This window comes from Diadema antillarum, unplaced genomic scaffold, assembly GCF_040938485.1.
Source record: "Diadema antillarum isolate AM-2024a unplaced genomic scaffold, OU_Dant_1.0 scf00000215, whole genome shotgun sequence".
NCBI classification, from domain to species: Eukaryota; Metazoa; Echinodermata; class Echinoidea; order Diadematoida; family Diadematidae; genus Diadema; species Diadema antillarum.
Window position 1 is genome coordinate 826,859 of NW_027271104.1, and position 16,122 is coordinate 842,980.

Consider the following 16,122-nt stretch of genomic DNA (forward strand, 5'->3'; position numbering starts at 1 on the left):
TATGGTTATATGTAGCAAAAAAAGCTGCTGAAAACTGCTTATCCAATAGTGGCGAGCCAAAGGAATAAAATGGGAGTCAAAAGGAGCCCGAGTTTTTGATCCTAGCAGAATCTTCATCAGAGGCAAAATGACCTGACAAAGATTCTGTTAGGATCGAAAGCTCAGGCCCTTTAGAGTATGGTTATCTTACAAATGAGACCTGCACCATTTACAGGGGACTCCTGTTACAGCAAAGTCCTTGGGACCGGCAGTGTTTTCTTTTGCATTATATCAAAATGTCATCATAACTGAACAAATAAAGATACATCAAGGACAATTTTGGGACCTCAATTTTATTTTGTTGTATCTGAAACTTTATTATAACCATGTTTGTTATAATGGGAGTGCACTGTAGTATCATTTCATGATAGGATGAGATATGGAAAGCAAATTACACTAGGTATCTCTACAAAACATCCATCGATACCACACTGGCTCCAGACATCTTCTAGACCTGAACATACATACACACATACATACACCAGTCACCTCACTGACACACCTTATGAAAGACAGAATACACTGCAAGCTATTATACATTAGTTGTCTTGTCATACAAGCCCATTATACAATACAGTCAAACTTTTACACCATCCCATCTTTGCAGACATATACCATTGTTAACTCCTACACAGCCAATTACACTGGTGTTTTACACCAAAAGACCCTGTGTCTACCTTTAAAGTGTAATTCAGTCTAAAATTCAGGTTGGTTTCCATGAAAAGAGTAAATCAAAGAGTGGTGGAGGTTTCATCAGAATTGGACTTGAATAAAAATTGTTATGCAATTTTTAACCTTCCAACATCATCCCAGATCAGTGATTTACTATGTACATGTATATCATATCACAAATATATAAACCATCAAACCTGCTTTAGTGGCCACCTGCTATATGAGGCCACTGTAAAATTCCCCTTTAAAATACAGAAAAGCCACATTAATGACCCCCTGCACAGCGGCCATCAGTGTAACGTGGCCAGTGGCCACCAATTTCGTTTCCCTGCAGTGTATTGTATTAAACCCATGTTATAGTGGGCACAGACCCACACGGAACTGCAGCTGACCTGATAATTCAGCGAGATTTTCTGCTTTGCAGCTGTGGCGGTCATCTTATGACCAACAGTTTAGTGATCACCACTGCTGCATTCACCCAAAATTCAGGCCAAATGATATATTTGTGAAATGCTTCTTTGCTGTATGCACGCCATTACTGTGTAATAACTTGATCACTAACGGCATTCTTCAATACATGTAACATGTGCATATGTATGTATACATTATGCAAGTACTTACACATGTAGATGTATACAATGATAATATATGTACAGCTGTACATGCATGCAATACACACAAAAGTGGGATAACCTGTCTATAGCATCCACCTGTCTATAATGGCCACTCTTTTCATCTCCCTTTGATGGTTGCTATAGACAGGTTTGTCTGTAAATAAAACCATGTCCACAGTGTATTCTTAGTGGCAGAAATGATGATGTCATCACCTCACAAGGATCCATATGAACTGTACACAAATCTTCATTAACTTTTCCTATCTGACACAAAATGAACAAGGACACGATGTCCCAGTTATTTTAGTCTTACAGTAATAACCTGATGCGACTCTTCCACGAGAAAGTGTAGTCACTAAATCATCAGCCACAAACGCAATATCAATAGTTTGTTTACAAGCCAGTAGGCAAGATGTAGGGTGATTACACAATCGCCTATTCCAATTTCTATGTGTGGATACTACCAACATTAATTCAAACATGTGAAACTTTAAAGGGATGATATTATCGAGATGGGGGATAGTTGAGATGGGGGATTCAAGTTTTTGCAAGATAAATAGAAACCACTTATGAAATATTCAAGAGCATACAACTGTATTAAAAGCGGATTTCCCAGTTTATTTGAAGAAAATCGGCTTTGAAATGGCTTAGATACGATGTATAAAAAAAAATAAAGCAAAGTGGTCCTAATAAAAAGTTGGTCCCACCTTTTCTTGGGATCTTTGTGTTGGATATCTCAGCCATTTCATAAACAATTTTCATCAAATAAACTTTGAATTCCTCTTGGAATAGAATTGTGTGTTCTTTCATATTTAAAAAAAAAAAAGTATTTTCATTATCTCACAAATTAGTTGGAAACCTGAAACCGCATCTCAACCACAACTACACCAACTCTTTGAAATCCCACAACTTCCTCACTTCATGTTTGACTTAGATATTCTTCTTCTTCAATTCAACATGACCTGGAATTGCACTTTTGTTTTCCAGCTGCTAATCAGACACACAAAATGGATACAAAATTACAATGGATGCCTTGAGGTGTCTACACTTCATTTTTTAGCAAAATTCACAAGATATTCTCATCATCATGGCATCACAAAATATTGCAGAAAATGCATTCAAGGCATTCATTCATGAAGCCATGGCATGAAATGTTCTTTCATTTTTCCTAGCAATTATACAGCTTAATACTGCATGAACTTCACTGACCAATTTCTACATAAACCTGACAAACATGAGTGATTTCACTAGGCACACATAACTATAAACACAATGGAAGAAAGCTGTGACTATTAAGACTTCCAATAAGCATATGCACCTACAAACACAAATTCTCTATACCAAATAAACACACCACTGCAACACATTAGTAGAATTGGTAGATATCTGGCGGCGACCATCACTCTGAACAGAAACAAAGTAAGAGTATCAAGTGAATGTGGATAGCAAATCAAATAAAAACTTTGAGCAAAAGACAAAGGAAATATTCAACTGATGCAAAAATATATTCTATGCTAACTTGTACATCCCAACATTTCACATAATGAGCAGATAAATCTACTTCTCACTGAGTCAACTCCATACTGAGTCAACCTCACAAGGGGTTCGTTCAAACGCTCTCCTAAAGGGTACCATACTGTACCTTACCTGTGCCAGAGGAGCACTTGAATGCTTCCAAAGTGTACTGTACTGACTATGCCATACTGAGCTAAAAGTGGACCACTTCTCGATGTGCTTCAAAAAGTTCATCACAGATGAGTTAAAGGGGATGGCTAGTAACCGATCAGTGGGAATCTGTGGGAATGCTGAGGGATGATTGTTCCAATCCTTGTGGGATTCATTTAAGAGTACATTATATATCTACTGTTGTGTGAAAATTATTTGCTTCAGAATGGTCTCATATTCAAGTAATGTGCAGATTAATGCCCCGTCACTGACCAGGGACGCTTACATGGAAACATTAAACTGCACATTACTTGAATATGAGACCATTCTGAAGCAAATAATTTTCACACAAGAATGGATATATAACGTACTCTTAAATGAATCCCACAAGGATTGGAACAATCATCCCTCAGCATTCCCACTGATTCCCACTGATCAGTTACTACCCATCCCCTTTAACTCCACATTTAGTCAACCTCATACTGAGTCTACCTCACATGGAATCACCCTTATGTTGAGACAATCCTACATAAGTCAAGCACCTGGCCTTGATAATTCTGTTCTAAATGTAGGAAAAGCAAGGTAACCTGAAGAACAGATTTCAAGCAATACAGATTTGACACAAAGATGGTAGATAGGACTATCACACAAGTCTAAAGCCTACTGCCAGTTGATGAAGACCCTTCACTGTGTTTCTCATTAATATTCCAATAAATACAAACATTAGCATGATGTATGGCAACAAAGATATGAGAAATAACAGTCTGCCACATCACACTATGGTAGATATGTACAACTTTTAGAGGCTGGACTCATACACAGTCCAGTTTTACCCATCTTCCTCATTCATCCAAGGCAAATTGTACAAGAAGTCTCACACAAACTGTCTAACCTCAAGTACATCTCAAGGTTGCTACGGGCAACCTGCTTGAGGAAATATACAGCTTTGCATCAAAGCCTTTACGTGAGACTGTCATAAATTTCCCTGTTCAATTAATAAGTTATCAAAGTTAACCCTTTCTGTACCAGGAACTTTGAAGGAGTACCTGTATGTACAATGCTTTGAAGTGTACATACCAAAACACAGAAAGAGTCAAACACATGACTTTCTTCTGATTCACTTTATAATTCTTGGTGTTTTCTACCCTTATTCTTATCATGCTTCTGTGGGATTTTTCTTCTTCTGTTTTTTCTAGGCTCTATCAGGTAGGCAGTTTAGATAGCAAAACAATTCTTTGGCAACAGACACAGAGTCACCCTAAATGCAATGACTTCCAGGCATTCAAGGAAATTCACCTGTGCTGCATCTGTGAGTTTAGTGATACTTGCCTCTATCCAAGCTTTGACATTAGCACAAATATTATTAAACACACTACATACAATTACTATCTACCTATTACCACCTTGATTGGGACCTATGACTGAGTCTGTTCTGAGTCTTCTGGTCCTTGATTGGGATCTAGGACTGGGTCTATTTTGCGTCTCCTGGTCCTTGATTGGAATCTAGGACTAGGTCTATTTTGTGTCTACTTGTCCTTGATTAGGATCTAGGACTGAGTCTATCTGTGTATCCTGGTCCTGGACTAGGATCTAGGACTGGGTCTGTTTCGTGTCTCCTGGCCCCTGGCTGGATCCATTAGCAGCCTCATCCTCAGTCTGAAGTTGTTGTTGCCACATGTCCGCATAGATTCCATTTATATCAAGAAGCTCCTCATGTCTGGGGAAGAAAGATGGTCTATGAATAGTGATGGCCTTTTGAGACGAAAATATGACTACAGCTAGGCAAGGATTCTTACGTGGATGTGGCTTACACTTTGTTTCCATTTTCATGTTGTCATGATTTTGAACAAGTAGCTTAAAGGACAAGTTCACCTTTATAGACATGTGGGTTGAGTGAATGCAGCAATATCAGTAGAACACATCAGTGAGAGTTTGAGCAAAATCGGAAAATCCGTTAAAAAGTTATGAATTTTTGAAGTTTCTGCTCAGTCACGGCTGGATGAAAAGACTACTATAGCTTGTGATGTCACATGAGTACAACGATATAAAGAAAGAATAAAGAAAATTCAACATATTTCCATTTTTCTAGCATAACAAAAGAACACTCGACTTCTCTCTTTCAGAAGGCAGGGGGAATAATATTACCCTTAACATACGTCAGTAGCAAGTCAAAGAACTGTGCACTTTATTCAAAAAGTAAAGTTTTGTGAAATTCTCTTTTTATTTTCCTTATATAGTTGTACGCATGTGACATCATACACTGTAGTAGTCTTCTCTTCCAGCAGTGACTGCGCAGATATTTAAAATATTCGTAACTTTTGAACGGATTGTCCAATTTTCCTCAAACTTTCACTGATGTGTTCTACTAATATTGCTGCATTCTCTCAATCCTTATGTATATGAAGGTGGACTTGTCCTTTAATACAGGTTACAAACTCTTATGATCTCATTTTACTCTCCCACTTTCAAATGCATGCTTATATATTTTGAATTACATTGCTATGTTGTAACTGTCGTATCTGAAAGAATGTGTGGAATTGCAAATAGAATATGATTTGAACTGAAGTGAAATTGAAATATTCTAAAAGGCATGTAAACTTGTGGTATGGCATTGTTCCAAACCTGTCTTGCTGTTACGAAGTGGTACACCTGGCTATGGGCAGGTACTACCACTAGGTCTCACTATACTTAGGTATTCTTACTTTCACTGGCTTTCTCTGAATGAAATCACAATAATTATGTGAGAAAATCTTTGAAGGGCTGAGCTTTATAGGGGTGGAAACAATGACCAATTGATTGACATCTGGGAAATATATGCATTTTTTTTGGTACCCTGGGGTATCAGATGTCAAAACAGGGCTGAATTGGCATTGGGACCATTATCTCTGACTGCTAAAATTTGGCCGGCATGAAGACAGTGTGTACCTGTGCATCTCATTGTAGATGAGATGGCATTTAAAACGTTGTAACCCAAGGTTTGATGGTATCCTGGGATATCGTGTGGTGCATCATTTGTTTCAGACAATTCCTGAATTTGAAATGTTTAAACCTACTGACATCAGCAGGGGCAATATGGAATTGGATTTGAGGGGAGTGGAAACTGGGCAAAACAGGTAGACAAAGGTTACAAAATGAAGACACATTGCTAATCTAAATGAAATCCATTATTTATGTTTAATAGTCCAAGGGCTACAGTGCGAGACCAGTGTACCCTGCACATGGACATGTCAGCATACATTCACCTGTCCATCATGCATGTCTGTTGGTGCATATACAGTATCACACACATTTTTCACAATTCAAATTTGCATAAGGCAAGGATTATATGTGACTGTGCATCACAAAACTAACAAAAAGTTGCACGCCCTGATTTAACGTGAGGACCCAAATGGGTGAAACAGGTCAACATAGCCGCTCTTGAGTTTTGCATATTATATGAAAGAGCAATTCTTCTTCTACATCATTCCAAAATTGGAGATCATAAAATGAACGGGAAATTGTGGGGTTTTGTGTGTGTGTGTGTGTGTGCGTGTGTGTGTGTGTGTGTGTGTGTGTTTGTAGAATAGTGCGATTAGGTACATGTATGTCTTAGAGGCCCCTTCTCGTTTCTCAAAAATCCTTTACACACTCTTCACTTCAACTTTTGAAAGGATGCTACTATATTACTTTGAAAGTTGGTAGCAGTCATTGACAGAATGTATTAAGTGAGCTTAATATCAGCTTAATCCTGCTAATCCCTTCATTGTTGTGCTACAGTGTTCTACATCCTGTTTTTTGTTCCATTCACTGCATAGCTAGCACAGCTTGGCAAGATTAACCTGTTGAGGACGGGCTAATTTTGCTACAACATGCATTTCCCACAGACCTCTCTGCGAGTATACTCGGGACTCATCCTCAATGGGTTAAGCGCTTGAAAGACCCTTTACTTCTGAGCCTCTTTTCTTAGTACACATTTTTCCAGAGTGTGTGCTTTCTTTCCCATATTAAGATAGGTTAGGGAGTCCATTTGAACTGAGTTACACATCATTTTAAAGCTCAAAGTCTCCTCTTTCAGAATCTGCCCTTAACCTGTTGAAGACAGGCTGATTTTGCTATTAAAACACACATTTCCCATAGACCCTTGCCCGAGTATACTCGCGACTCGTCCTCAATGAGTTAGCTAAAATTCATATCTGGCGACTTTGTTGGTTTTGAGATGCAGGGTCACATATTCAAACTCCCTTGGTATGGGCAAGGCTTAGATTTTCACACTGACTTCTTGGTGAATTCCAGCCAAGGGTTTTGAGGCATTGGCAAGTTTGCCTGGCCAAAAGACAAGGTTCTCCACTCACCTTCCTTGCTCCACAATGACACCATCTTGGAGTACAATGATTTGGTCTGCATTGATGATGGTTGAAAGACGATGAGCCACTACAATGGTGGTCCTGTCTTGACACACGTTGGCGAGTGAGGCTTGGATATTCCGTTCTGTCTTGGTATCCAGTGCAGAAGTAGCCTGACCATAAGAAAGAGAGACACTTTATCGATTTTCCTTCTCAAACTGGGGCTAAAATTGTCACTTGTGCCAAATTCTGTCATCAAATACAGCTACTGATACTTCACAGACGTCAAGGACATCAGGGCTAATTTTCTCAGACTTCATGATTTCTTGTATCTGTGCATTTTCAAGAAGCAATATAATCATACCGCAATCCTCTTGTTAAGATTAGTTCCTTAGTACCTTGCATTCCTCATTACAAATTCTTGCTTCTAGAGAGGAATTATTTGTGTAATGAAAAAAGCAGCCACTGATAAAATCTCTATGTAAAATTTTCACTTGTCGTGTTGTCATATGAAGGCACATGGCATTGATGACAATAATCCCTGTCTGAGAACGGTGAAAAAAGCAAAATGAATGTAGTGTGCAGGGACTTTGAAAGAACAATGTTACCTTGAAAATGGAGACTGGATAAAATAGGATCCTGATAAAGTACATAATGAAGATCAAACAAATGGACAGTGCAATAGATTATAGTATAAAACAAAGACAGCAGTGTACAAGGTCAGCTTGTGGTTGCAGGAGATAACATGTCAATAGTTTTTATCAGTTTCATGAAATGATATGCAATTAGTTTTTATCACTGAAAACCGCCACCACCATAGACAAGAATACTGTAAAGCAAGATATTCTTGTGGCATGAAATTTTTGTGAATTGGAGCCACTGGCCCTTTTCGCGGCTCAAAATTTTTTTAATTGCCACAAGCATTCCATTCATACAGTGTAGACTAGAAGTTTTGTGCGCATTTTAATTTCATGAATCTTGGCTCTCGCCAAATCACGAAATTACAATGCATGCAAAGACTTCTGGCTTCACGGTAATTGTGATATCGCCTACTCACCTCATCCAATAGAACAAACTCTGGAGCCTTGAGGATGGTCCTAGCGATAGCGACTCTCTGCTTCTCTCCTCCACTCAGCTTCAGCCCTCGTTCTCCCACCACCGTGTCATAGCCTGTGACAACGAATCATCACTCTCGTTTAACAGCACTTATCATTTTTCCTTTGTCATACATGACATATTGAATAAAATTATTCCACAATTAACAACTTACTTGAATGCTGCAACAGAAAAAGATATAGGCCCAGAATTTTTACAGAGTCACCATGAAAAAGAGTAAAATTTCATTGTTAATTTCAGAATGAGATGTTATTCATTCCCTATTTTTTTTTCTGTTGAACCAACTTTGCAGCTGATAAGAGAATTTACTACCAAAATCATGTATTAAAAACCCTATCTGCTCTGTTATAACTCTGGTGTATCAACAATTTGACAATGAACTGTTTTCTTTTGATGATTTTTTACAAAAGTACCAGGAGCTGATACACTCCATATTAAATGGACCAACTACTTCCCTAAAATAGCCCTTGAAACTCCTAAAGACTGGGGATATGGGATTGTTTGTATGACCCTTCATCACAAAACCACCAAGAAGTTGCCAGACATGAGTTCCTACATAAGGGCAGCTTCTGAAAGAGTAGACACAAAGCTTTAAAATGATGATGTATAACTCAATACAGCTCAAGTTTCTTCCTACACTATCTAAATAATGGATAGAAAGTACACATTTGGGGAAAAGTGTTTACTGAGAAAAGGCCCTTTCAAATCTAGGGTCTATTCAAGTGTTTAATCCTCATCAAGCCCCACTCTGTGCAATGAATGGGACAAAAAACAGGATGTACAAATCCATAGTAACCACAACAAAGGGACTATCAGAGTGGGCTGAATTAAGTACACTCTATTCATAAGTACCTCCAACTTTCAAGCAGTAGCAGCATCCTTTCAATAGCTGTTAGAGTTGAAAGTGAAGAGTGTGCAGATTAGTGTTTTTAAAGGGGCCAGCAAAAGTATGCGTAATCACACCACTCTACAATTAACCCATTGAGGACGGACTGATTTTGCTACAACACTCATTTCCCATAGACACCTGCCCGAGTATACTCAGGACTAGTAGAAAAACTGCAAAAATTCACAATTTCCCAGTCACTTTATGATCCCAAACTTTGCAATTGTGTGGCAGAATTGCTTTTTCACAAAATATAACTAAAGACTGACCACACGGACAAAGTTCACCTACCTTAAGTTCTCATGTAAAATCAGGGCATGCAGCTTCTTCTTTTTTTTTTTTTTTTGCTTTTTTTTTTTTTTTTGGGGGGGGGGGTTTGATGCACGGTCACATATAAGAAAATGTTCTGCCCCTGGGCCAGCATAAATGTTCCTCTACCACATCATCATGTAAATCCAATCAGTGACTGATATTGATCAAAATATACAATACGGCATCAATACGGCATCTATACGGCATCTATAGGCGACGCGGATGCCGAGCTGGTTCTCACAAAAGGAGAGCTATTAAGGTCATTACTGGCAACAGAAATAGAAGAACAAAAACCAGGCCCTGCACCCCCCAGTTACAGAGAATTGAATGCGTAAGTTCCTCAAACTTGCACTATTTTACATTCCCGACTGTTTACCTCTGCAACCCTCGCTCTCTGAATAACAAACTGGATGAATTTGCTATCATCGTCAAACAACTGGGGTGTGACCTATGTGTAGTAAGTGAAACTTGGTTTCGAGCTGACCAGCCCGAGAGTGACTATGCAGTGAACGATTTCTTGTCCTACGCAAAATCGAGGACTTTTCGGCGTGGTGGTGGAGTGGTGATTTACGCTAGACCTGATTTATCACCTAAGACTGTCAGTTTTCTCCCACCACATCCTGATCATGAGATTCTATGGATTCAAATCAGGCCTAAGAGACTACCCCGTGACGTTTCGTGCATTTACGTAGCGGCTGTGTATTCCCCTCCCGCGTACGATGGCGCCGACGATCTCATCCAGTACCTCATGAACTGTGTCGACGATATAAACACTAGGCACACAAACGCTGGTATCATGATTCTTGGTGATTTTAACCGAGCCGACATCTCTCAGCTTACATGTACGGGTGGTCTTGTTCAAGTTGTGAGGAGTCCCACACGTGGATCTGCCATATTGGACCTCATAATCACAAATATGCAAAGAGAGTACTCCGCACCAGACATCCTCTCACCTCTAGGCACTTGTGGCGATCACAATGCTGTGCTTTGGAAACCATCCTATAGTAAAGGTGAGAAACCAAACAAATTGGTCAGTAAAATCACTCGTCCCATGAAAGACTCTGCGATTCGTGAGTTTGGTAACTGGTGTTCACAGCACAACTGGGCTGAAGTCACATCCCCTCAGCTTTCTGTCCAAGAAAAATGTGACAATTTCTATGAAACCCTGCGAGAGAAAAGTGATGTGTTTTTTCCGCTGAAATCAACCAAAATGCACTCAAACGATCAACCATGGGTAACGCCTTTCCTCAAAGCGTTGATCTGTCAGAGACAACGAGCATTTCGAACAGATGAGAGGGAGTGGAAACGATTGCGTAACAAAGTTCAAAGGGTGAAAGCGGAACTGAAACGCAACTTCTACAAAGAGCGTGTTCTCAAATTGAAGCAAGAGAACCCATCAAGCTGGTATAGACATATCAAACTTTTGTCATCTGCAGCGAAACCCGCAAGTACCATCACCATACCGGAAATTCCTGATTTGGACGATTATGCTGTCGCTGAAGCGGCCAATAACCACTTCGCAAGCATCAATCTCGACATACCTGTACTTGATCGTGAGAGCTTACCAGCATTCTTGCCCGCCCAACCTCCAACATTACTTCAACCGTATGAGGTCTTCAAGGAGCTGAAACAAATCAAACCAGGGAAATCAAGCGGTCCTGATGGAATACCCGCACGTCTTGTCAAGGAATTTGCTATTGAGTTGGCAACACCCCTCTGTGAGGTGCTGAACTCTTCCTACCAGTCAGGTCTTGTCCCAAAGCAGTGGAAAAAGGCAATCATTGTTCCCGTGCCTAAAGAGAAATCTTCCTCCTCGATTGAGAGACATAGGCCGATCTCCCTGACTGATCACTTTGCGAAGATAGCTGAGATTTTTGTTTATCGCCATCTGTTGCGTCACCTGAATCATCAGTTAGACCCGAACCAATATGGTGCCAGAGCAGGTCGCTCCACAGCGCAATGTCTTGTTGACATGTACAACTTCCTGTGTGAAAACGCGGATCGCCCTAAATCCATCACTTCCATCGTCTCTACTGACTTCACTCGCGCTTTCGACCGGGTAGACCACTCAGTCGTGATGCAGAAACTGTTCGCTTCCGGCGTGGCTCCATGGTTGATTGAATGGACGGGCAGTTTCCTGATGGACAGACAAAATCAAGTTCGTTACCGAGGCGTCCTCTCACCTCCAAGAGCGATGTCGGCTGGTGTCCCTCAGGGCACCCGTCTTGGTCCCCTCCTGTTTCTAGTTCTCATTGATGATGCACTGCGTGATTCCTCAATTCGTCGGTGGAAATATGTAGACGATATGTCCCTTGGCGCTGTTGAAATCAGTGGTGCTACGCCCAGTGTGTCCCTGCAACCTGTTTTGTGTGACCTGGAAGTTTGGTGTGGTCACAATAATGTCATGCTAAATCCACACAAATGTCACATTATGCGTGTCAGTTTCCGCAAAACGCCACCACCTGATCTTGATCTCATTCTGTGCAACGATGTTCTGAAGGAAGTGTCAGTCATGAAATTGCTCGGTGTGGCTATCCAAAGCGACCTTAAATGGAATCACCATGTGTCCTCCATTACGTCACGCGCAGCCTCTCGCCTGTATATGCTCCGCAGACTGAAACAATTCCGACTTCCTCCTGCTGACCTTGTGACAGTATACACTGGATACATCAGACCCCTCCTGGAATATGCCTCCCCTGTCTGGCACTCCGGGCTTACTGTCGCTCAGTCATCCGCCATCGAACGTATCCAGAATCGAGCACTGAGAATTATCTTCCCTGGAAATTCCTATTGCACTTCACTCGAGCTAGCGGGGATTCAGGACTTGGCCTCAAGGCGTGTCAAACTCTGCCTCTCCTTTGCCAAGTCTTCCACTAAACTAGAGATTGGAAAAAACTGGTTCATGCTTTAGTACGATTGCGCAAGATCTTCAAGACATACAAAGTTGTACAAAGAACCTAGGTGCCGCACCAACCGTTACAAAAATAGCCCAGTACCATTCATGACTAAACTACTGAATTCTAAATGATGTTATACAGGTCTTACATTTTGTTTTGCATCATGTTCATCGGCAAATATTACTTCCTTGTAATGTTTCCTTGTATTGTGAGCAAAAGTCGTCTCTTAGGCTCGGAAATTGTTATCATAATTGTACCTTTACTCATGATGGTATTTTATGCAGCCCCTTGTGCTTTACCGTATCATTGCTTTCTTTGTACGATACTATACAGCATTTTCATGTCACGAGAAGTATAATAATCTCACGCAAAACAATTTTTGGTGCACGTGTATTTGGATGACGAACCAACGATATTTTGATCAAGTTTTATGACCATTGACTGGTTGTCCCCCTTTTATCTACACGTCTATACTGCATTGATGATTTGTTTATACAATGATGCGGGGTTTATATGACATTTCATTTTGTAGCTTTCGATTTGCAATGGGTAGGTTTTTATTTCCTGTTGTGTGTATGTTACGATGTATACTCCTATTTCCCGTTTTCTCTTGGCCTTTCCGGCTTCTCTCATTTTTCGGCTTTAAGCAGTGCTTTTTGTACTGTATGATTGTAATATGTTTGTTTTTTTTTTGATGCAATGATAATCACATTTAACTGTATATATTTATTTTACGAGAAGAAGAACTAGTTTACCCAACATTATGTCTCATGTCGTATTCGGATAATGAGTTTCGTGTCACTTTGATCAATTTTATGCTCATTGATGTGATCCCTCTTTATTTCTTCCTATTTACACCACAAAGATGATATCTTTTGTGTAAAGAGGTATAATGTACGCGTGTAGAGTCTGTGGCTTACACTTATGAAAGCGTTAATTTTGCGTGTTATTTCAATTATTAGATAATCTGTTTGTTATGATACACAATGTACAGGTGTCACGTGCCTCGCAGAACTGTATAATACTTGCTGCAGCCGACACTCCGATTCCTATTTCTCTCTTAACCTCCCTTGGTTCTTGCATGCATGTATATCCCACCCAATATTGTATTGGCGCTCTGTTGGTGTACACCTTCTTATTTCCTTCTTTTTTTTATCCTCTCTGTTTCTTCCGCCCTATGTCTCCTTCCCACCCATACCCCTCTTTCCTCATTCTTCTATTTATCTCTACTCAACCACACCAATTCATTGTCTGGAACATGTTTTGCTGTTTTTCACCCTATTTGTTTGGGAGTGGAATTATATATACTTTGCACATTTTAGAATCCCCCGTAATTAAGTCAGTGCAATATACAGTGTATTTCAATAGGCATTCATTGTGCATATCTCCCGAGAAGAATCTCATTGATCAGTATAGGCTTTGATGATCAGGTGCACGAGAGTGATCACTGGGGTGTAACGAGAATAGAAAATCAGCAGGTCTGATAATGTACCAATATGTTGTGTGAGCGTAGTGGTGCGTATGCAAAACATGAGAGAAAGAGCGAGTGAAAGTGACAAAGAGCGAAAGGGCGTGTGATAGTGTGTGAGGCAGGCGTCGAAAGAGAGTGTGTGAATACCGAACCATGATCATCTGTGTTTTTGTTATGAGATTATGTTTACGGCTTGCCCAGTCTGTAGGTCTACATGTCCTGTCGTAAGACCTCGTTTCTTGATGTCAGTATTTTACGTGTTTCATTTGTATGAATACCTTTTTTGTAATATCTATTGTCTCTTTTACGATGTAATTCTATGTGCAATTCAGTCGTATGACTGCGAGACATGAATACTTCAATAAAATACCATTTATCTATATAGATGTATTTGATACCTTTGTGTTTTATTGCAGCTGATTGCTAAATTGCCTTCATCTCCATAATTAATCACTGATTATTCATTGCTTTACCACTAGCCATGGTAAAAATCATGGGCATACATACGCAGGTCGAACTTGAACCAATGACCTCCTGATTGCCAGTCAGATGTCACATCCACTAGACCAATGATTCTTGAATCATTGATCTGAATAAATACACAGTATCTGCTGCTGTAAGGGATCAGACCCATCACTGGCTATTGGGCAAAAGCTTGGTAGTCTAGTGGATATGACGCCTGTCTAGTGATCACAGGGTCACTGGTTCAAGTTTAACCCAAGTAAAAGTATCATGAATGTCCATGATTTTAATCATCGCTACTACAAAACACTGAATACCGGTAATCACTGTTTATTTACATTGCTGAAGGGCAATCTATCAATCAGTGGGACTACAAAACAGCTTAGCATAAGACTCATTTGAATGTTTCTACAACAGCTATATGACACTATACAAATGCTGTGGATCATCATCATCATCATCACCATTATCATCATCATCATCATCATCATCATCACCATCATCATCATCATAATTTGAATACCTTGGTATAGCGCTGAGATTCAGTAGATGCACTATGATGACAGCTTATATCATAGAGTTTTTAATGTGAACAGCCCTCACAAGATAGGGAAAGCTAAGGAATGTGACCTGGTAGATTATAAAGCATTTACCTTCTGGAAAAGACTGGATGCGGGCATGAATGTCGGCTGCTTGCGCTGCTTCCTCGACCTCATCATCAGGACAATTCACTTTACCATAGCGAATGTTATACCTAAGGGGAGGCGGCAAAAGAGTAAGTATAGGTGTAATCAGAACAAATGCTACAAAATAAGCAATTCCTGCATGTTATTAAAAAGAAAGGCTATTTTAATTGCAACAATGAGAGGGAGTTAAATGTCTACATGTTGCTGCTGTCATTGATGATCATGAGGATGATGAGAATGGTGCTGATGGTAATGATGATGATGTTGACGATGACGACGATGACAATGATAATGATGATGACAATGACGATAATGATAATGGTGATGATGATAATGATGATGATGATGATAATGTTGGTGGTGACAATAATGATGATGATGATGGTGTTGATGATGGTAATGATGACGATGACGATGATGATGATGATGATGATGATGATGATGATGATGATGATGATGATGATAATGGTGGTGGTGACAATGATAGTAATGGTCATGTATACGTTCCTCTGTACTGGTATTACATGATTCAATGCCCATGCTCACATGATTCTCAAACCATACAAACTGCATATATAAGCCATACCATCTAGCTTCAGGGGCTTTGGGGCTTCTTTGTTGTTGTTTCTTTTTTTTGTATATCAATCTAACACTCATTCTGGATTGTACAATATGGCTCATGACAAATTTTTAAAGCTTTGCCACCATATCAGTGTCCTCCAGCTAGTTCGAAAAAGATGCAACATCTACCTCTCAGAGAATGAATGTATGATGACCAGTGCTGCGGTATTTGGTACATCAGTGTACCAACTATATCCACTATTTTCAAGAAGATTTTGTTGTGTTACCCATAGCATAATACTAATGCCCTGCCACAATGGTGGTGGTTTAGGCAGTGCATGCATGAGTGGCTCAGCAGCTGCACTCAGTGGCAGCATCAGCAGTACCACTGCACTATGCCTTATCACATCACATACGCT

The 16,122-nt window shown here is 39.9% G+C and overlaps 1 protein-coding gene across 1 annotated transcript in view; it reads right to left on the minus strand.

Moving 5' to 3' along the window:
• Positions 1-3,404: 3,404 nt before the first annotated feature.
• The window catches only part of LOC139724467 (ATP-binding cassette sub-family B member 6-like), a 38,073-nt gene continuing 25,355 nt past the window's right edge, over positions 3,405-16,122 (minus strand). Inside the window, exons 17-20 of the mRNA XM_071635604.1 lie at positions 15,110-15,210; positions 8,370-8,482; positions 7,322-7,485; positions 3,405-4,707 (exon numbers count right to left, since the gene is read on the minus strand). Of these exons, the coding sequence (XP_071491705.1) occupies positions 4,581-4,707; positions 7,322-7,485; positions 8,370-8,482; positions 15,110-15,210 (505 nt within the window). The 3' untranslated portion in view covers positions 3,405-4,580. The remainder of the gene's footprint in view (positions 4,708-7,321; positions 7,486-8,369; positions 8,483-15,109; positions 15,211-16,122) is intronic.